Source organism: Panthera tigris, chromosome A1, assembly GCF_018350195.1.
Source record: "Panthera tigris isolate Pti1 chromosome A1, P.tigris_Pti1_mat1.1, whole genome shotgun sequence".
NCBI lineage: Eukaryota > Metazoa > Chordata > Mammalia > Carnivora > Felidae > Panthera > Panthera tigris.
In genome coordinates this window covers 22,859,820-22,882,747 of record NC_056660.1, presented here as the reverse complement: position 1 = coordinate 22,882,747, position 22,928 = coordinate 22,859,820, and the positions used below count along the sequence as shown (strand labels likewise).

The 22,928-nt window shown below is 42.3% G+C and overlaps 1 protein-coding gene and 1 long non-coding RNA gene across 5 annotated transcripts in view; one reads left to right on the top strand and one right to left on the bottom strand.

The window, feature by feature from the left end:
• The window catches only part of MED4 (mediator complex subunit 4), a 47,096-nt gene that overhangs the window by 17,957 nt on the left and 6,211 nt on the right, over positions 1 to 22,928 (bottom strand). The window contains exons 1-2 of one of the 3 annotated variants that reach the window (XM_042970036.1): positions 2,787 to 3,005; positions 2,348 to 2,661 (exon numbers count right to left, since the gene is read on the bottom strand). In XM_042970036.1, coding sequence (XP_042825970.1) covers positions 2,348 to 2,661; positions 2,787 to 2,849 — 377 coding nt within the window. In that variant the 5' untranslated portion in view covers positions 2,850 to 3,005. Of the gene's footprint in view, positions 1 to 2,068; positions 2,280 to 2,347; positions 2,662 to 2,786; positions 3,006 to 22,928 lie in introns of those variants that run through there. The other 2 variants (XM_007085402.3, XM_042970087.1) reach the window with 2 other exon arrangements.
• LOC122234304 overlaps positions 11,766 to 22,928 on the top strand; it is a 30,428-nt gene continuing 19,265 nt past the window's right edge. For both annotated transcript variants that reach the window (XR_006212082.1, XR_006212083.1), the window contains exons 1-3: positions 11,766 to 11,931; positions 14,164 to 14,271; positions 17,873 to 17,998. This is a non-coding gene — a long non-coding RNA (uncharacterized LOC122234304). The remainder of the gene's footprint in view (positions 11,932 to 14,163; positions 14,272 to 17,872; positions 17,999 to 22,928) is intronic.

Below are 22,928 nucleotides of genomic sequence, written 5' to 3'. Positions count from 1 at the left end.
TTAATGTAGTGGTTGAAGCTACTAGAATAAATAAGGGAAACAACTCTGCAAAAAAAAAAAAGTAGGATTCATGTTTTCAATAAAAGAAAAGAAGATGCAACTTTCTCTTGAGGAAAAAAGAAGTAAAGGTATCTTAAAGTGAGGTTGATTATATAATGCGAGAAAACCTAGGGTTGCCTGGGGGCGCTGAGTGGGTTGGGCGTCCAACTTCACCTCAGGTCATGATCTCATGGTTTGTGGGTTCAAGCCTCGCATTGGGCTCTGCTGTCAGCACAGAGCCTGCCTAGGATCCTCAATCTGCCTCTCTCTTTGCCCCTCCCCCACTGGTTCTCGCCCTCTCCCTCTCTCTCTCCATAATAAAGAAAGTAAAACAAGAAAGAAAAAAATAAAGAGGGAAAATTCAGGACAAGAGAGAACTCCACACTCAAGGTCTGCTGCAGACTGTGACCCTGATGTGACTAGAAGCCAATGTGGCCAGAAGCTGATGTGACTCAAGGACTGCAGAGCCCTGTGGAATGACTGAAGAGCTCTACAAAGAATGCATCGGATTTCAACCTCTTCCTGACGAGGTCAGAGAAGAGCAAAACTACATTAGGATCTGCTGCTGTGCAACTTTTGAAACACCGAGATTCTTGAGGAAAACTGAAATGATCCACTACTCCAGCAGGTCAACACATTTCACCAAGCAGAAAATGCTATACTCAGTACTCAAGGAAACAAGCAAATAGGGAGAGAGAGAAACTGGTCAATCCTAGCTAGATACAACAGAATTCCAATTTAGCTCAAATTTAACACAGCTGGTAAATTACTGAATTATGCTATCTCAGGTGAAGACTACATGACTATCATGTATATGCACTCCTGCAGGTACCGACATCATCAGGAAAACGCACCTCAGATATACGGCCAAATAATCCCGGACGCACCTCAGATATACGGCCAAATAATCCCGGAACAAGATCTTAAAAGTGACTACGGAGTGGTCCAATGTCAGAAGAAATGTTCAAATACCATTATCCTGGATGAGTAGGTTCAAAAAAGCCATAGTTCCCGAACTTGCAGAGTATGAAATACACACTAGGGTCACAAAACAGACAAATTATGTTACAGCAAGTGAGCTCAGAAAAGAAATGAATTTACTGGGCTCCAGAGTAAAACGGTGAGAATAAGTCACTGACTATACTAGGGCAAAGAGTTGAAATTCTAAGACCAAGACTTGGAACAAAAGGCAGCAGCCACTACTTCCCAAAGGGGGTGTCACTTCTTCAGAAGTCAACACAGTCACAGAAAAGTGGCACACTAAGCTAGACATTTGGTTTCTACCTCACCGGGCGGTGGGAACTTACCAAGTATCTCAAAGCAGAAAAGTAATAGGAGATGCCTTTTAAAAAGATAGCTCTGACCCTGGGCAATACAGGTAAGATAAAGTGCAGAAGCATAAAGACAAGTAAAACTTTCCGGAGACTGCATTAAAAAATAGTTAACGACAGTGGGGGTGGAAACAAGACGTCAAATCTGCGCAAGGTTTTAGGGGGAAGAATCAAAACAATTTTAACATCCAAATGAATGTGAGGGAGTTAAAGAAGGCTTCAACTTGACAAACAGCCACGAACCATGGTAGACTAAGGAGAAAGGCATCCAATTTCTCCTACCTCTTCCACACACGCTGCACTCCTGCCCTCCCAAACTTGCAAGTATGTAAGCACCACCAAGTCGTGCGTGCTCATGCTTCCAGGCTTTTGCACATGCTGTTCCAGCTACCTGCAGCCTACTGAATCTGGTGAACTCATTCTTCCCATGCAGTCCTTTCTCCAGGAAGCCTACCCTGACTACAACCATGACAGACAGGCACCCTCAGTCCTCGGGTTCCAGTATCCCGCAGTGCACGACTCTGTAAAAACAGGCTCTGCACCACGGTCACTGTTTACGTCTGTCTCTTCCCCTTGACACTGGGCTCCTCTACGTCGGGACCTAGTCCCCCACCCCCTTCACTACAGTCTCCCAGCGCTTGGGACCCAGGGGGAGTTCCTTAAGTGTCTGTCGAGTGTCCGTGGACGAAGGTACTCACACCGGGCGATCTCTAAGGTCCTCTACGGTTCTGACCGTGTCGGGGTTCCAGAGTCACTGTCATTATTAAAACGTCTTCTAAGGCGGGGGGCGGGGGGTTCCCATGTCGGCGTCTCGGAGGGTTGCAGACCTCAAGTGCCAACACCTGTGTATCGTCTCTGGGAGCGCGGCCTCCCCACCGAGCCCCGGGAACCGGGAACGAACACCCCGGCAGGCCCGGCCGATGCAGAGTCAGTCCTCCGGGCCCAGCCCTCTCAGGCCTTCAGGCCGACGGCATTACCTTGACAAGACCTCCAGATCTTCCAGCGCAGACAGGAGCCGCTCTCGCGTGCTGTTACCGCCTGCCGCTCCAGAGCCGCCTGCCGGCCGCTCCTTCTCCTTCTCTCCACTCGAAGACGCCGCCATGCTCCCCACAGGCCCGTTTCCGCGACTGCGCAGCTGAGCACTGGGGAGCCGAGGCGGGCTCCGGAGGCGGAAGCAAGAGTCACCGAGGCGGGGGAAAAGAGGCCAGTACACAGCGCCCCCTATACTCCTGGAGATGCACTGAGGGCGGCGGCGCCATCTGATGGGCGAGCGAGAGTTTCTCAGTCTAACCTAGAGAGAGAGCCGGAGGACAGGGAGGAGCAAGGCGGTCAGGTTCTCCTGCGCCTTGTCGTTTTCACAAGGAATGGGAAGTTCAACGGATTTCAAGCATTTGCGGAAATTGCATAATGACCCACCTGTTGTATCTGGTACTTTGTGAAATGGACTGGTCTCAATATTAACCTATCTTTAATCTGCATCCGTATGATGCTAACCCCGCCTTGGCTGTACTTCAGACCCTCTCCTCTGCCCTGGACAAAATTTCACACCATTTCCTGTCTCTCCAAACCCCCAACACCTCTTTCCCCCAATTCCCACTCTCAACATAGGACCTTGCTTTCGAACTCACTGAGAAAGAGGAGAAATCTGAAGATAGGACTCTCACACACTGAGGCCCCCACGAGTGTCCGCCCGCCAGCACCGTGCCCCCCCCTCCCCGCCCGGCTAGCTGCTGCCCGTGCACTTGCCTTGCTCCTAGCCAGAGAAATTCTCTCCCATTAGCTGTATCTTTCTGAAGGCACCGTAGTCCTCCTACCTCCCAAAATGACAATGTTTCATCATATACTTATTCCTATCGCCATACCTGCTACTTTCCTAGTTTTAGAATATTCTTACCCCACTTTCCCTACCAGCAACCACTTTACTTCTTTGTTCCCCTCTGCAGCAAAACACCTACAAGGAGTTACCTAAATACTTTGTTTCCAATTCCATTTCTTCCTTATACCCATTTCAGTTAGTTTTCATCCTCATTTTCCCACCAAAACTCAGATTGTAAAGGTCATTGAAGACTGCCATGCTGCTAAATGTAATGGTCAGCACTCACGGAGCTTGGTGGCTCCTAGGCCCTGGACCTGTTAACATCCTCCTTTATCCTGGAGAACACTTTCTCCACTTGGGTTCTAGCATGCCGGTCTCTCTTTGTTGTTCTCCTTCCTCTCTGATCTCCCCTCTCCATCTCTCTGGCTGATTCCTCCACTCAACCTTGACCTCTAAACAGAGGAATGGTTGGGAGACACTTCTAAGTCCTCACCTCCCCAGCTCACTTTTGATCATCTCACCCAGTCCAGGGGCTTTAAACACTGTCTGTATGCTGACTCCAAAATTTGTATTTCCCACCCCAACCTGTCCTCTGAATTCAGGCTTATATGCCCAGTTCTTACTAGATCCTTCTGTTACTGCACAGAGAACCGGTTCAGGTGGGGCTACACTCTGCTGGAAAATCAATATTCGAAAGACAGGTAATGGGGGGAAAGGAAAGTTTACTTTATTCAGAAGCTGGTAACCTAAGACAGTGGGCTAATGTCCCAAACACTATCTTCCCTGTCTAGGTGAAGCTGGACCGTTTTAAAGGCAAAGACTTGGGAAACGGAGGAAGGTGCTCCAGGCGGGAGAAGCAGGTGCCCTGGCGGCTAGTCCGAGGTGGACCTGACCCTGAACAGACTTGCTGGCATCAGCCGCAGCCGTTTGGAGATACAGTCAGGACTTACCTTCTGGGGAAGCTTCGTTCTTCACTCCTCTAGGCCAGCAGTCTGCAGGTCTCAAGGCAAGTGGGTTAGTTCTGCTACACACCAGGGAACTTTGGTCAGCAAGCGAGGAGTGTGTAAGACTGAAGCAAGTTAGTCCTTAAGAGCAGCTGGAGGGCTGTTACAGTTCCCACTGGGTGTCTCAAATATATGGGCAAACCCGAATTCCTGATCTACGTCCCCTCTCGCCCAACACACATATCACACTTCTTGCAGCCCCAACCACCGCCCCCCCTCCCCAGCCCAGTTGATGGCAGCTTCTTCACTTTGATTTTTCAGGCAAAAGACATAGGGTTTTCCTTGTTTCTCATACATCATGTCCATCAGGAATCCAGATAGTTCTGCCTTCAGGACATGCCCAGAAGTTGTCCATGTCTCATCTTTCCACTTCTTTTTTTTTTGATGTTTATTTATTTTTGACAAAGACACAGAGTGTGCATGGGAGAGGATCAGAGAGAGAGGGAGACACAATCTGAAGCAGTTTCCAGGCTCTGAGCTGTCAGCAGAACCTGACGTGGGACTCAAACTCATGAACCTTGAGATCATAACCTGAGCTGAAGTCAGACGCTTAACCAACTGAGCCACCCAGCTGCCCCTCATCTTTCCATTTCTAATCTCAGGTCCACATCTCCATCATGCCTCGGCTGCATTTACTGGGATTGCCTTTGAGCTGTTCTCTCTGCTTCTCCCCTCACATCTGCAGGCACAGCCCTTTCTCAAAGAAGCCCACCTGGCCATCCTTTTTCCTACTTGCAATCTACCCCCACATCCTATACCCTTTCCCCTGCTCTACTTTTTTCCATAGCATTTGTCCTTTTCTAACCTTCTATATAAGTTAGTTGGTGGGGGCACCTGCCCTGAGGGGACACCTCAGTTGGCTGAGCATTCCAATTCAGCTCAGGTCATGATCTCATGGTTTGTGAGTTCAAGCTCTGCCTTGGGCTCTCTGATGTCAGTGCAGAGCCTGCTTCAGATCCTCTGTCTCCTTCTCTCTCTGCCCCTCCCATGCTCATTCTCTCCCTCTGTCTCAAAATAAATAAACTTAAAAAAAAAGTTAGTTGATGTGTGTTTTGCTAATTATCTCTTCTACTGGGATGTAGGCTACATGAAGCCAGAATTTCTGGTCTTTTGCTCAGTGCTATTGCCCCAGTGCCAGAAGGCTGCCTGACAGAGTGGGCACCGATGACTATTATTGGATTTGTTGTTGACAGAGGTGCTAAAATCACCAAAGATGCTGAAAACAAACTGTAGATATCTGTAGTTTTGCCTCTAAATGGTAAAGCCTTATCTTCTGTCTTTTCTGTCCACATTCTCCTTAAGGATTCTCAAAAGCAACTCCAAATATTTATAATATCCTCAACCAGAAATGCAATATTCTGCAGCATAGTAGTAGACGCTGTCATGGTTACTTTGCAACCCAACAAACACTAGTCCGGAAGCTTATTTCCCCAGCCAGTCACCGAAGTAAGTTTGAAGGCTCATGTTCAAGATCACACTCACTAAGAGTGGGGTAGAGAGTCAGACTCAGGCAATTCTCTCCCCGTAGTCAGGCAGCGAGAAAAGGAAAACAGACCAAATACATTCATTAACTGTCTTTAAGAAGCAAAAAAACCTTGACATTCTATTTCAGAGCCTTTAATCCCAGGTAAAAATACCACTCAATTCAGGATCAAGCTTCCATCTCAAAAACACCATTTATAGTTTTTGAAACCATGAATTACCTCTCAGAAAGCTACTGGGGGGAAGGGGTGGGTTCCCAGCAATTTGCTGGCTTTTAAGACAGCAATTTCAGTTTTTGTGGGTTTTTTAAAAGGTTTATTTATTTTTGAGAGTGAGAGTGTGAGCAGGGGAGGGGCAGGAGAGAGAGAGAGAGAGAGAGAGAGAGAGAGAGAGAGAGGGAGACAGCGAATCTGAAGCAGTTTCCATGCTGTCAGTGCAAAAGCCCGACATGGGGCTCAAACCCACAAATCACGAGACCATGACCTAAGCCGAAGTCAGACACTCAACTGACTGAGCCACCCAGGCGCCCCATTAACATCAGTTTTTAAATCAATTATAAAGCCTCAAATGTGCCATTTAAACTGCTTTTAACAAGTCAAGTTATCTCTGGTATATCTAACTGGGGCTGCTCTACATCAAGAGAAGTTTCACAGTCTGAATAAAGCCTCTTATCTCCTTCACACCCCTGTCCTAGTTACATCGTGAAACCTTCATCAGAACTCATCCTCCACGTTCCAAAGCACAAAAGCTCCCACTGCCCCAAACTGCTCAGTGTTCGTTAAAATTATCAGCCCCGTGGAAAGCATGGCATTTGTCTTTAACTCCCTACATTCCTGTGCCTTGAGAATAAAAAAACAGGTTAGGTTGCACATCTTATTCCCTTTAAATATTTGTGGTGTGGTTTCAATGGAAAGGCCTTCTGGAATGAACAGACCTTCTGTAAAGAAAGTCTCATCTTCTCCCTGAAATTCCCCAGGTGTCTCTGAAAACTAACCGCTTCTCAGTAACTCAATAGAAAGGTGGGCAGCATTACTGGCCTCCTTTCATAGATTCACTTGTTTTTTCAATAAATGTTTACTAAGCTGTGTTTATATGCCAGGGACTACACTAAATGCTGGGCCTGTAAAGGGGAACAAGACAACAGTGGTCAAGGAAGTCTTCCTGGAGGAAGCGAAAGCAGAAACTCCTAAGAAAGCCGATGGGGCAGGAAGACTGGCAGGGATAGAGGAAGGAAAAACTAGAGTAAGGAGTTAATGTCAGATAGAGAATGGTTAAAATATTTCACTGACTTCTTTTTTAAGTATGCTTTTAAGTTTATTTATTTTGAGAGAGAGAGTAAGCATGAGAGTGCGGAGGGGCAGAGAGAGTGAGAGAGAATCCCAAGCAGTCTCTGTGCTGCCACGGCAGAGCAAGAAAGCGACCCTGGGCTTGAACCCACGAAACGTGAGATCGTGACCTGAGCCAAAATCAAGAGGTGGACGCTTAACTGACTGAGCCACCAGGCGCCCCGTAACTCAGATGCATCGTGGATTGAATGGTAGACCTCCAAAAAGATATGTCCACATTCCAGAACCTGCAAACGTGACCTTATTTGGAGAAAGGGTCTTCGGAGAATTAGTTAAATTAAGGACCTCAAAATGTGATGACCCTGGGTTATTCACGCGGACCTTAGATCCAGTGACAAGTGTCCTTATGTGAGACACAGAGAGGAGACCCTGGAAGAAGGGAAGGCCATGTGAGGACAGAGGCAGAGATTAAAGTGATGCAGCCACAAACCAAGGAACGCCCGCAGACACCAGGGCCAGGGAGAAGCAAGGAAGAGCACTGTCCTAGACCCTTCGAGGGAGACAGCTCTGCCAGCGATTTGGGGCTTCTGGCCCAGAATGAATGTCTGTTGTTTTTTAGCTACCCAGTTTATGCCAATTTATTACAGCAGCCCTAGGAAACTAATACAAACTGGTTTGAATGAGTAGACATTCTAAATTAGATTCTGGGGCGCCTGGGTGGCTCAGTTGGTTGAGCATCTGACTTCGGCTCAGGTCATGATCTCACGATTCATGAGTTCCAGCCCTTCGTGGGCTCTGTGCTGACAGCTCAGAGCCTGGAGCCTGCTTCGGATTCTGTGTCTCCCTCTCTCTGCCCCTCCCCCACTCACACCCTGTCTCTCTCTCACTCTATCAAAAATAAATAAACATTAAAAAAAATTTAATTAGATTCTAAGGAAATACAGGTTCATTTCTTCTCATAAGTAAAACAAATTGCTAAGTGTTTCTTGGGTGCCTGAAGATTAATAAACTAAATGCATTAATATTAGCAGCGTCGATTTCTTGTATCATGAGCTAAAACAATTAAAGACATCTTGGGCTCAGGGCAGTGGCGGGGTGGGGGTGAGGGGGTCCTGGGTTGCTCAGTTGGTTAAGCATCCAACTCTTGATTTAGGCTCAGGTTACGATCTCCAGGTTTGTGAGTTTGAGCCCTGTGTCAGGCTCTGCACTGGCCTCTCTCTCATCCTTTCTCTCTCTCTCTCTCTCTCTCTCTCTCAAAATAAATAAATAAGCTTCAAAAAGTCTTGTGCTTGGGGCACCTGGGTGGCTCAGTCAATTAAGTGTCTGACTTCAGCTCAGGTCATGATTTCACGGTTGGTGGGTTCAAGCCCTGTTCTGGGCTCTGTGCTGACAGCTCGGAACCTGGTACCTGCTTAGGATTCTGTATCTCCTTCTGTCTCTCTCTTCTTCTGTCTCTCTCTTTCTCTCTCTCATTCAAAGATAAATAAATAAACTTAAGAAATCTTGTGTTCATTAGTAGAAGTCCAGGTTACGGATTAAACGCTGAAAGAGATCTCGGAGGTCATCTGCTCTAGTCTGACCTCAGCCTGTGATTAAACATTTTCTGCTAGAGGAAAGCTAGCTTCCTCAACCGTCAGTCATTTTCATTTATTTTGAGCCCAAAGTACATGATGATAATTTTCACACATTGGACCCAAACTGTGTTCTGAGGTCATAAGTAATACATTTAACCTGTCTTTCACAGAACAGGCTGTCAAGGTTTTCTTCTTTATTTTTTTCTTCTCAGTGTGAACTGTATTTATAGAATTAACAAGGGAAAAAGTGGTTATGTTTTCAAATATGTATTTCAAAATCTCAGTTTTAGATTTCAAAATAAAACCTGAATAATTCATTTTTTAAAAAGAGGCTAAATATTATGCTGGATATTTATACATAACCATTATTTTGTTATAGTTTCATTGAGATGCAATTGACATATAATACTGTATAATTGAAGCTATACAACATAATGGTTTGATATGTGTGTATATTAAGAAATGATTACCAGAGTAAGTTTAGTTAACTTCCATCTCTCAAGTTTTTCTCTTAACTATGATTTGTTAATGTTTTTTCTTATTATAAAAAGTATAAAAAATAAAGGCAAACCAAAAGAAAAGCATGTTCATCTTTAAAAATCTAGGAAATATAAAGAAAAAATAAAATCACCTTTTAACCTTCCATTAAGAAACACATATTGTTACCATTTTACTGTAATTTCTTCCCAGCTTTTTACTTTCCATACCAAGCATCCCTAGTTCCTTCAGTAGCACCTCATTTAAAAGGGTTTCTAGATGTTTCATTACTCTATCATCTCTTTCACACATTCTAGTTGGTCCTTCATAATATACAGCAACTCAACGTGAAGGTACAGTTTGTCTACAGCTAAATAAAAGGGGACTTTTCTTGTGCTCTCGAGAATCACTGCAGTCAAATTAAAAGATCGGAGCCTTTGCAATATTGTAGACTGCAGTTTAAGTCTTGATTCCATTGACTTATGGCCTCTGTGTTTCAGATTCTCCGTCTACAAATGGGGATAATCATACTCCTTTGAAAGGTTCTCGGAAGACATAAAATAATATATATAAAGTGCTTGTTACATGATATGTGGAAATATTATATGTTATAATGATAGCTAATATTTATCGAGCCAAGTACTGCTGAATGCTCTATAAGTACAATTATTCTCCCTGTTTACAGACAAGGATACTGAGGCCCAGAAAGTTTAGGCAATCTCGCCCAGCTCACACATCTTGGGAGGTGACAATCTGAATTCCAAAACTGTGTTTTTCACCACTATACTATGTTGTACAGCAACTAACATTATAACTGCTTTACTTTCCTCAATGCATCCTAGTATTACAGTAACTTTTTGGAAGTCATGTAATTTTTGCTGATTTATTTTAAGTTTGCAGTTTATTAAAGCAATTCCTAAATGGAAGCAACCAATATATCTTTCAATATGTTGGAAGAGTAATAGAATAAACAAACATTAGTATGTCCATGTAACATGTTACTATTCATCAATAAAAAAGAATGAGTTATCTGGGGCACCTGGGTGGCTTAGTTGGTTAAACGTCCAACTTTGGCTTGATCTTGATCTTATGGTTCATGGGTTCAAGCCCCGAGTTGGGCTCTGTGCTGACAGTGTGGAGCCTGCTTGAGATTCTCTCTCTCCCACTCTCTCTGCTCCTCCTCCACTCTCTCTCTCTCTCTCAAAATAAATAAATAAACGTTAAAAAAAAGAGCTATCAAGCCATGCAATGACATGAAAAAATATTAAACACATATTGTTAAGTGAAAGAAGTCAGTCTGAAAAGGCTACATTCTGCATGATTCCGTTTATACTACATTCTAAAAGAGGCTTAACACATTGAGATGGGAAACAGATCATGGTTGCCAGAGGATCAGGAAGTAGGAAGGGTTGAAAAGGTGAAACACAGAGGATTTTTTAGGTGGTGAAACTATTCTATACAATGTTGCAGTGGTGGATACATGACACTATGCTTTTGTAAAAACCCATAGACCTTTACAGCACAAAGAGTGAACCTTAATGTATGCAAATTAAAAAATTATTTAGGAGGTCAGAATACCCTAGGGAATGTGACAAAATCAACTTACTATATTATAAATGTATGAATCAACCTCACTGAAAGGGGTGAGTATAAAACGTGCTGATCTAAGTAACTTTCATCTGTAAGACTAAAGGCAAAATAAATGATATATAAATACTGTAGTCTAGGTAATAAAGTTTTTTCCCAATGGAGTATAGGTTAACAATTCTGAAACTACTATACATGTATGCTGGAATTGAACAGTTAAATAAATAGATGGCAGGTGTGGGAGCCAGATTTCTCCCTATTGGGGTAAGATATTATAAACAAGCAAGGTGAGAAGGCTGGAATAATCCATGTGGTAGTGGATTAGAGTTGGACACATCAGTATGAACTCATGTTTACTTAATGGAGATACAGATGGTTACAAAGAGAAATATTTATATGTGTGTGTGTGTGCATATATATCCTGATTAGTACATACACATATATTTCCTTGATCCATCTTCTTGAGAGGGCCTAGAAGCAACAATCCCTGTCCCCTCATAGCAACAAGCACACTTAGGGTCTTGATCTTGGTTCTTGGTTTCTAATACCATTCTTCATTTCCTTGGAGAAATGGCTGATTTGAGCACTGGGACAAGAAATATACAAGATGAACCTGGGGCATCTTGTAGCTCCAGCAAGTAAGAAATGTTAAAAGAAAAAAATCTACAATGGTGGGGTATGTCAAAGGGTCATCAGGGCCAATGAAAGAATTCCTAATGATGAAAGGTAGAACAATCTGAATAACAAAATAAATAACACAGTGCTGAATCATAACCTAAAATACAAAATAAGTATCCATGAGTACATGCTGATGTAAATAAGTGATTGGATAAATCAATAAATTGGGGAGAATAGACAAATCTCTCATGTAGAATTCTACATAATTTATGTAGGTGCTCAACACACAAGGAGTTGGTGCATAAACTCCCTGCTCCCCCAAATGTATGCTGCTCATGGTAACTTTCTTCCAAAGAGTGCAGTATGTATGGAAAGGGTAGGGGAAGAAACCTTACAGTGGAGAAATCTAACAAATACTACCTCAGCCATGTGATCAAAATTAATATCAACAGAAATAAGTCAATCATAAGTATCCTTGATATGTGATGAGAATAGCACTTTACTGTTCTGGTCTTCCTCCAAACTCATAATCTCATCAGACAAATCCCAACTGAGGAACATTCTACAAAGCAGCTGACTTCTCCAAAATGTCAAGGTCATCAAAACCAAGGAAAGTCTGAGAAACTGGCGCAATCAAGAGAAGGAGCCCTAGGAATCATGACAACCAAATGTAACGTGGTATCCTGGATGGATTCTGGAACAGAAAAAGAATACGAGGTAAAAGCTAAGGAAATCTGAAGAAATCATGGGCTTTAGTTAATAATAATGTATTAGAATTGGTTCATTAATTTTGACAAATGAACCATATTAATACGTCAATAATAGAGGAAACTGGTGTAGAGTATATGGGAATCTCTCTACTATCTTCATAATTTTTTCTGTTAGTCTAAAACTATTCTAAAATATAAGTCTATTTTCAAAATTCTGATGTTTTTCAGGCAAACTACCATTAAACCATGTTAAATTGCTCAACGATGTTTACAATATTATAATTTATATAATTGTTGCTCGGGGAAGAACAAAGTAGGATATTAATATCATAATCCCTTGCTATACAACTGTTAGTTTTTATAGTAGTTTCTATTCTCTTTCTTCTCTTAATCTCTTACAATAATTCTTCATTTATTTTTCCAAAAGTTCCAACTTATCAGGAAGTTTTCATGCCCCTTTTTTTTCTGGAAGCCTTGCCTCCCAGAGTCCTCTGGGTCCAGTGAGGATGATTTTGTGAGAGGCTAATTTACTGTTGTGCAGGCATATAGTCTTCTGGTGATATAACCTGATTTGAGGATAGAATTTAAGGTAGTTGGAAGAAGGAATGAATTGCATACACTGTAAATGTTCTTTTCTGTTTTTCTCTGCTAGTGTTTGCTGAATAAAGTCAATACAGTTCCAATCCAAAGCAAAGATATGTGATGTTTCAGTTAGCCCCAATAGCTTTAGTGCCTTTAAGAATCTTCTGGGATGCAGCAGCCATCATTCAACAAATCAATGCAGCTGGGGTATGGTCAATTAACCAAATACAAATCCACCTAATTATACCTTTACCCACATTGCTTCGGTTGACACACAAGGCATCCATAATAGATTGTGCCAAATTCATGAACTTCAAATACAATATTTTAAAAAAGTCTGCTACGTTTAACATTCTTAAACAACAACCAAAATAAATAAATAAATAAAAGTTTGAGGACAAAAGAACTTTGTTTTGCATGGAATAACACATGTTTAAATTTGTCCTCATGAATGTTGGCCATGTCTTTTTAATTTCATATAACCACTACCTACCACATAGTAAAGGTTCAGCATTTTTATTGAAGTTGGTTGACTTTCCTCACATCTTAATGTGAAGATCAGTTTTACATTCATTTTAACTTTTGTTTTCTCTGAGATCTAAATATTTATTTTGGCTAGATTGAGGGAGATTTCCCAGAAAACTTTCCTTTTTGGCTGCTAGAAAGTTAGTTCCCTTCCTGTCTCTAACTGTGGACACAATTCAGAAAAGATTAACTATAATCTCCATGCTGCCGGTTTGTTTTTCATTTCCTTGCATTTCAAATCCTGTTCATTTTCGTGTGTTAGCCTCTCACACGATACGCAGATGCCTGATAAATGTTTACTGATTTGATTTAATTTAGAAAAACACCTTGTGAGAGCTAAACACTATAGTTCAATTGGCAAAATTGGCCTCAGATCACCTTAATCTTGTCTCTCTGAATGTTTATCGCAATCCAAAAAGTACTGTATGACCCTGTGTGCAAATGAGTCACTGTATCCCCTGCAAAAGCAGAGATAAATATTGAAGTGCCAGGAAATGAAGAATTGAACCCACCTCAAAACCACCAAATTCCCAGACCATTTATATTCCCTTAGTATAATGACATCATCATTCTTTCCCATTTTTCCATTTACTTTCAAATTCATCCATCCTCGTATTATCTGATTTTGACCCCAACCAGAAGATTTTTCCCATTAAAGACATAGGGATGAGTTTCCTGCTCAGTGTTTGAATAAAAGCAATGAGGTTAAAGGAGGTATCTTGGCACTCATCAGGACAGAACAGTGGCTTCTTTGTCTTTTCAGATCCTCTGGTGCTTGGCCCTTGCCTCTTCTTGGATAACTTGTTGCTCTTTGACATGCTGGGCTTCGGCCAGGTCTGGTCCTCCAACCAACCCACAAGTTATTCCCTTCAGGCTGCCCCAAGCCAGCAGTGAGCACAGTGACTCTCTGTCCTCAGCAATCAGGCTTCCAGAGACTGGCCTGCCCATTTTGTGAATCTAACACCTGATATAAAATTTCTAATTACAGACACCAATTTCTCCCTCCTAGGAGATCTGAAAATGCAAGCTCCACTCTTTGTTAGGCCCTTTTATTTTCATTGGAAAGCCCCTGCCAAACGTTGGCCACATTTCACTCTGTCTGATCCATGCTTTTTTATCTCTTCTCAACCAGACAAACGCATAATGCTTCATTTGCTGGATGACCAGGCAATCCATTTCCAAGATCGACTTGTACACAATGCTCCTGTTGGGCCAATGTGCTGTGCACAGCGCTCCAAAGGTATTTCTTGGGCTCTGGCGGGACTACTGTGTGGTTCCTCAACAAAGGCCTTACAATTTCTGAGTGAATTTAGATCATTCAGTTTTAGCTGCATCGGTGGTTCTTCCCTGAGTCTTTAGACACCAGTCCTGCTGTGGGTGTAATGCTGGATTTAGAGGTGAAATGGTGGAATTGTGGAACATAAACATTTGACAAGTGACCATTCTGACAGAGGCATATTTAAATCTTTTGCAAAATTATGTCTTTTTGGTTTGCTTGCATCCTAAGATATTGGTCAGTCAACTTTACAGCCACAGTCCTACTGGAGAGCCTGGCCCCTGTCGGTGCCTCAAGTACAGTGAGATGGGGAGAAGTCCAGGGATTATAAAGCTCCAACTAATCCTCTTTCTTATTCCAAGTAATACTTGATATTCACACGGTTTCTGTAGGGTATGCATGCATCCCAGGGACCTGGGTAGTACTCACAATGGCCCCAGGCAGTAGGGAAAAAGAGACTGCTGAGGTCTGACACTGCCCTGGGCTGTCGGTACAAGACAAAGGGTCAAGGTCAGAAGGGATCAGAGAGAGACGAGGAATCCTGGACTAGTCTGCAGGGAAGAGCAGATAGTGCACAGGCCTCTGTCAGGGACCGTTGGCAAACATTTGGCTAGACTGTCTCCTTCTCGCATTTCTTTCAGGAAATAATACAGTAGTGGGAAACTGAAGAGGGTTAGATTAAAAAAAAAAAAAATCTTGTGTCAACTCTGGGCCCAGGCCTTCCTGTTCATTCATTCATTCAGTGATATTTTTTGTTTTAATTAACTTTTTTATTTATTTATTTATTTTTGAAAGAGAGCGCTAGAGACAGCGCATGTGCAAGTGGGGGAGGGGCAGAGAGAGAGAAGGGGACAGAGGACCCTAAGCGGGCTTCACGCGCACAGCGGAAAGCCCAATGTGGGGCTTGGACCCACGAACAGTGAGATCATGACCCAAGTTGAAGGCAGACACTTAACTGACTGAGCCACCCAGGTGCCCCCATTCAGTGATTTATTGAGCAGTGATACTAAGTACTGTTCCAGATTCTTACAATACAGCAGAGGATGAACCAAATAAGTTCCCTGCCCTTTTAGAGCTCACCTTCTAAATGGGGATGGAAGATAATTAATGAGCAAACATGCCAGATAATTTTAGTTTATGATAAATATTATGAAGGAGTGGGGGCCATTTTACATAGAGTGGCCAGTGAAGGCCTCTCTGAGGAAGGTGATATTTTAGGTAAGAGCTAAAGGATAAAAAGGGGGACCTCACCATGCAGCAATCTAGGGAAGATAGTTCCAAGCAGAATGAACAGCAAGTACAAAGGGGCTGTTTCCTAACACCTGGAATTATATGAGGCCCTGAGGAGGCTGGAGCATAGTGAGTGAAGCAGTGGGTTCGATGAGCTGAGCGTGTCACACAGAGGCCTCATCATGTGTCCCGTAGAGCTTTTGCAGGTCATGCAGGGAGTTAGTATTTTAGTTTTGTTACAATGGGAGTGTAGAGGGCAGTCATTAGGTTGCTTTAAGGTAAGCGTCACAAGATTCCAACAACCTAGGAGTCATTTGATCTTCAAGGTCACAGAGACAAATCAGATTTTGAGTAACTGTGTTAAACATTTCAATCATGTTGTCTATCAGGATTACAGCCCCTACGAAGGGAAGCTTCTCTTCTAACAGATCTGCTTAAGATATATCAAGTAGAACAAAGGTACATCCAACAAAGTCATGAACTGCCCCTGCTCCCAATATCTAATAGTATCAGTGACCTAATGTTGGGCCACACTCATTTGTCATCTTTTTTTTTTTTTTTTTGAGAGACAGAGGGCACAAGTGAGCAAGACGCAGAGAGAGAGGGAGAGAGAAAATCCCACGAGGGGCAGAGAGAGGGAGAGAGAGAAGTGGGGCTCATGTTCACCCAAAGTGGGGCTTGTGCTCACCTGATGTAGGACATGAACTCGTGAACCATAAGATCATGACCTGAGTGGAAGTCAGATGCTTAAGTGACTGAGCCACCCAGGTGCCCTTTATCAAATATTTATGAAGTGACTGTTATATGCCAGGGATATAATGGTGAGCAAAACAGACACCTTCCTTGCTACCCTCAAGCTTACACTCTACCTAGAAAGACTGACAATTAAATAGGCAAACATAAGTTATTTTGCTAAGATAGGGAAAGTGCAATGCTATGGGAGCATATAACAGCATAGTCAAGTAACCTGATCAAGGAAGACTTCCTGGAAGAAGTGATGTTTAAGATGAGAGCTGAAGACTAAGAGAAGTCCAGTTCTAGAAGAGGAAGAGCTTTGCTAATGAAGGAACAGCATATAACCAGAGGTGAGAGAAAACATAGCATATTTTAAGCAACTTAAATAATTTCAGTATGATGGGAGGTAGAGTACAAGATTGAGAAGAAATGAGGCTGGTGAGGTACCTAGGGACCAGGTCATGAGGCTACAACATGAAGTGTATTATAAGAATGTTAAGGGGCGCCTGGGTGGCTCAGTCGGTTAAGCGGCCGACTTCGGCTCAGGTCATGATCTCGCAGTCCGTGAGTTCCAGCCCCGCGTCGGGCTCTGTGCTGACAGCTCAGAGCCTGGAGCCTGTTTCAGATTCTGTGTCTCCCTCTCTCTGACCCTCCCCCGTTTATGCTCTGTCTCTCTCTGTCTCTCTCTGTCTCAAAAATAAATAAACGTTAAAAAAAAAAAAGAATGTTAAAATATCTGTACTTTATCGTGTAAGCAATGGGAATTCTCTGAAGTGTATGGAAAATGGATTGGGAGGGGAGGAAGACAGTGGTAGTAAAATCATCGTAGTAATTCAGGTGAGAAATGGTAGTCATTTGACCAATAGTAGTCGTAGAGATGGAGGAAAGTTGACTGATTACAGATACATTTATCCACAGCTTGAAAAGATAACCTGGCATCAACTCTCTTTGTGAAAAATTAAGGAGAGAGAGAGAATGAAATTAACACAGAGAAAAGCCAAAGAGGCTGTGATAAATTGTGTAAGCCAGATTTATAAGGCGGTAAGGATATGTAGATGCTGTGAGGAAAAGGAAAGGTATGCAGAGTACAGGGAAAGAAAAGGGTAGTGGGAAAGAAGAGTACATGTGGCCCATGAGAGAGGGAGGGGAGTGAGTGTCAGTCCCTAGCAGCCCAGTTCCTGACAGTTTTCCAGGTTCAATTCCCAAAAGGTTCAGTCAGCTTTATCCTGTGCTCTGTTCATAAATTCCCATGATCTCTGTCTCCCTTATTGCTGCATCGAAAGGATCCTACCCCTGCTCCATTACACAAGCTAGTTTGATTGAGTTTTATTTCTTGCAACTTAAGGAATTTGAATAAAACAGTAATGGTTATACAAGTGAATTCTTCAAGAAGTGAATTAATTAAAATGGAATGCAAATTAATGCAGTTATAATGAAAAATATAACTCCTGAGTGATCATAGATGTTCGGGTTTACGGATCAACTACTTTTCAATGTGGTTAGTCCAGCTACGATCCAAAAGTAGCTTCAAGAGCATAGATTCAGAACAAAAAGTATTGAATGGCCTCATGTCTAATGGACCCGTTTCTCTCCCACTCAGTCTCTAGGGGGTGATGCTGAACGGCAAGAAACCACTTCTGAGGCAAGACAGCACAAACCCTGAGGTGGTTACTCTTGGAAGATGTGGCAAAAGAACCTGGAAGAGAAGCTACCTCCTGGTGAAGAGGTAAAGAGCCAGGGGGAAGTGAAGGGATGACGGAAACCCAGGTTGATCAATCATGTTGGACATCAGGAAGATGGGGCGGAATGGGACAAGGCTCCCAAGTGTGATGACCATTGGGAGATCAGTTTGGCTGGGTACAGTACAAGAAAATTAAGCAACCTATCATGTTTCAGGCCTTGTGTAGGAGCAAAACAAATGATGATCTGGCCCATGTTCTCAGGGACTTACAGTCTAGTGAGAAACACAGACATGTACACAGGTAACATAAGGTGGAAAGGGAGAAGACAGGTAAGCACAGGTGTTATGGGTTTACAAAGAGGTTCAAGATATAACAGCTGAGCTCAGACATAAAGGTCAAGTCATAGTTACACAGGAATGTGAGGAAGAGCAAAATTACAAGTGTATTTGAAGGAGCTGAAGTACCAGAAGCAGGCTGTATTAGTAGAATGTAAAAAGAAAAGTAGGGAATAGCAGAAGAAAAGTCTGGAGGGTTAAAGGAAAGTCATATCATGAAAGACATTTTTATTTCCAAGACTTAAAAAAAAAATGGTAAAAGTTTTTTCAACAAAAATGTTTTCCCAACTGCAAAAATGAGTACACTAATTATATCTTCCAATTATAAAAACAAAAACAAACCCCAACAAACTAGAAACATAAGGAAACTGACAAAACACCATTATAATATAGCCATTGGTAAGTAGATTTTTAAATTCCAAATACCAAATAAACACAAAATAACATTCTATGGAAAAATTTAATCAAGCTCAATTTAGTAGAAACATGTTAGGATATGGACACTACAAAAGGTGAATATAGACCTTTCTCTTTGTGAGATAGAAACAAGCACCATATATTCTTTTCTATTTTGATGAAGCATCTACTAATATGGGTCATGTATTTAGCTACAAAGAAAATCTTAACAAGAGATCTTAGAGATTTTATAAAGTTTTTCTGATTGGATTCAATTAAGCTAGAAATCAATAAAATTTGACTTGGTTTTATAAGAGGTCACCGAGTGCTTTTTAAGCAAGAGAGCAACACAATCATGTAGCAAATGGGTTGGAGGGGAGTTGGGAGAGACAGGAGGAAGGAAACCAGGTAAAGAAATATTGCAACAGTCCCGGGAAGCAGTAATGTGGGTCTGAAACAAGATAGGAAGAGTGGGGAATGAAAAGGAGTAGACAACTTCAAATATATTTAGTAGATAAATAACAAGGGCTGACTAACTGAATTTAGATGAAAGGGAAGTGTGGGTAGGGGGATGGAGAAGAGTTAAATGATTAAATTAGGTGGTGATGTGGGGAAGGTAGTATCATCAATTTAGATGAAAAAGACATGAGAAGGAACAGGTCTGGAGAAATGGGGAGTTCAGCTTTGAGCTTGATGAATTTGAGGAACATGGCCCAAAGTCCAGTTTAAGGATACAAAGAGAACTATATACATTGCTATTACCAGGATGATTATTCTTTTTTTGTAGAAATTCAGAAGCTCCTCTTCTATTTGGTGCCCAGAAGGGAATGAGAGTGGCTTATCAAGAGTACTTAGTAGAACTTTCACCACCTACTTCTTACACCCAGGAACAATTAAGACAGGTTTAGGAGTATCTTAGATGGGACAGAATGAAATCTTGCCATTTGCAACAACATAGATAGAATTAGAAAGTATTACGCTAAGTAAGTCAGTCAGAGAAATACAGATATCATATGATTTCACTCATTTGTGGAATTTAAAATACAAAACAGATAAACATAAGGGAAGGGAAGCAAACAGAATACAAAAACAAAGAGAGAGACAAACCATAAGAGACTCTTAAATACAGAGAACAAACTGAGGCCTGCTGGAGTGGTCGGGTGGAGGGTGGACTAAATGGGCAAGGGGCGTTAAGGAGGACACTTGCGATGAGCACTGGGTGTTATATGTAAGTGATGAATCACTAAATTCTATTCCTGAAATCATTATTAGACTATATCTTAACTAACTTGGATTTAAATTAAAAAAAAAAAAAAAAAAAGACGGGGCAAAAAATGTCCAATCCAATTGGGAAGATAATACTAAGGACTATATAGCCAGTGCCACAAATGTCCACTAAAGCAATTGTCCACTATTGGAAGAGGAGGCAGGCTGTATGTGAAATAAGAATGGCCTTACTTTTAATAAGTCATGGGGAAACACCCCCCCCCCCCCCCCGCCACACACACACCACATACACAAAGTCCTAGGAGACACAGAAGTCTTTAGGGTGCAGGATGGATCATAAATAATGGCTCACAGATAGGAATAAGCTGAGAGGTGGGAGGGAGCCGTGGAAGTCTCAGGACGCAGAGGAACACGCTGGGGAGCAGAAGGGAGAGAGAGGGAACCCAAAGCATGGAAAGGAGTTGGAGCTCATCAGGGCAGACAAAGGGCGATGTGGCAAAGACTGTGTCAAGAGGCTAGTGTTACTTCATGGCTCTTGTGTAAATTAAAGCCATTAAAATTAATTTTGCCCTGTGAATTTTCCTGAGAATTTCTCTACACTTCTTTGGATAATTGATATCCAAGACCAATGAGGTTCAAGAGAAACTTTTATCTAACACGGACATAAAGATAAAGCCTTACTTTTTGTTTTCACATTTGAGGATTAAAGGATTTTGAGTACTTGAGGGGGCTTACTAAGTGTTGATTACAATGATTTAGAAAATCCTTAGGGCGTCAAGTGGTGACGCAGCATAAGCCTTCTCAGAGAGTGTATTTAACACTTACAGGCCCAAAGTCACGTGGTACAGAGGGCATGGCCAGGGAAGAGACAGACCTGCTTGGCCAAGTGGTCTCAAGAAAATGATATGATCTGTTTCATCTGTGGTTTTCTAGACTGTAAGATAGGAATTGTAATTTCTTCACTTATTCACCAAGTGTTTTATGAGTGCCCACTCTGTACCAACTACTGCTCTACCTGCCTTGTAATATTATTTTGAGAGTTAAATGAAATAATATAAATGAAAATACCTAGCATAGTGTCTAGAATCTATCAGGTTCTAATTATATTCACTCTTCTAACCAAGAGGATTTTTGGGGTATCTGAGTCATTATTGGGTCAGGCCAACAAAGGGCCAAGACACTCAGGGTGTTTGTTACAAATATCAGGGTGTTTTGTGGAGCAAAAGAATTGACTGAATTGTGAATCAAGAATGTGAAGACCTTTAATACATTTTTGAAGCAGTAGGATGGAGGGCAAAATGTTGCCTTCAGGGAAGTGAAGCAGGTCTAAGCCATGGTTATTCTAGGAAGCCTGTAGAGGGTGTGATGGAGCAGCAGGGGTGTTCCAAGTTAAGATCCATTGGAAATATGAATGTCCTCCTGGGTCTAGAACATTTAGAAAGAACTACAAGGTAGTTTGTTTCATCAACATGTTCAGAGTTAAGGTGCATGACAAAATAATTGTTCTGAGACATCTTTAACTGTAAACACTGCAGTGTACCCACTGAAGCCTAGAAAGTGAATTTGCAATTCAGGATAAATATTTTGAATTGACTGGATAAGGGCCTTGATAATGCAGACATTCGTGTTTTCCAGTGCTTCAAAGCTTCAAGTGATTCATTTGAAAAAAAGAAAGGAAGAAAGCTGACCCAAGCTGCAAAACATGTTTTCTCTCAGTATTACTTTTGCTTCTGAAGTGGGCTGGTTTCATTATCAAAGGGTGTGGCATTTTCCACTTGTCTTTTATAAACTGAACTTTAGCCCAGACCCTGAAGAGCCTAATGAGGTTGGTCAGAGGTCACAATGAGATGGAATATGCCTGACCCAAAGAGAAAATGGAAAGATCAAGGCCATTTGCAGGTGCCCCCTTAGTGCTCAGAAAGGCCATCACATTACTTATAACAATGTGTGATTAACTGTAACTGCCCTTAAGGAGCTTCTAGTCTATTGGAAAAGATTGAGAGATAAATGGGCAGTTACACCCTTTGATACACCCTATCCATGGAGTAGCAATCCTGAGAGGCAATGGCTCTATCTATTTGACATAGACTTCGTTATGGGTTTCTTGGGCCACTGAGCAGTCCTCATAATGGATAGACTTGTGGGGGAATGAGGGGTGGAGGAGATTTGGGAATGCAGTCAGTGTGGCCTTGCTTGCAAGCTTCAGTGTGGCAGTGGTGAGTTCCAGAGAACCATTTGTTGCTATTGAAGGATTTGGTCAGGTCACCCACAGCAAAACCTGTATCCCTCCATGGCAACTCAGACACTGACAAAATGGAATAATAAGAGAACAGTAATCCGTTGATCCCTCCAAGAAATGGAGAAATGGCCTCCTCATGAAGGCCCCTGCAGACCTGTAAGCAGCCATGAGGGGGCAGTCTCCAAAAACAGCATGCCCAGGAACTGAAAGAGCTGGGGGTATGGAAGGCCTGCAGTTCCCCTCCCTGAGCAATGCTGACCTTTGGGAGGAGGTTGTGCCATAAGAAAGGTCATCGGGTAACAGAGTCTTTGCCATTCTCCTGGCCTGTGGAACTTGGGAACATAGATAGACTCTCAACTAACTGCATGGAAAACAGCCCTGGGACTCTCTTACACAAGGGTACCCCTTGGTAGATGATTCACACAAATGCCAAGCTTATAATTCATACGTTCATCAAGGGGGGTATGTTGGAGAGGAGGGCCAAACATACCATACGAAGGGAAAGCTTGATTTGTAGAAGATTATTCTGCAGCAATTGCCTCTATTAAGGAGGTAACAGAGCAGGGTGTTTAAAGAGCATGGACTTGGGAGCTAAATGCTAGGGCTTCAGGCTTGACCTGATTTCTTTTTCTCTGAGACTTTGAGCAAGTTTCCTCATCTCCTAAGTCTCTGCTTCTTCATCTGTTGAAGGGGATAATAAGGGGACCTATGTCACAGAGTTGTTAAGACTAATGTGAATAATCCAAGTCAATGCTGGCATATAATACATACTTGATA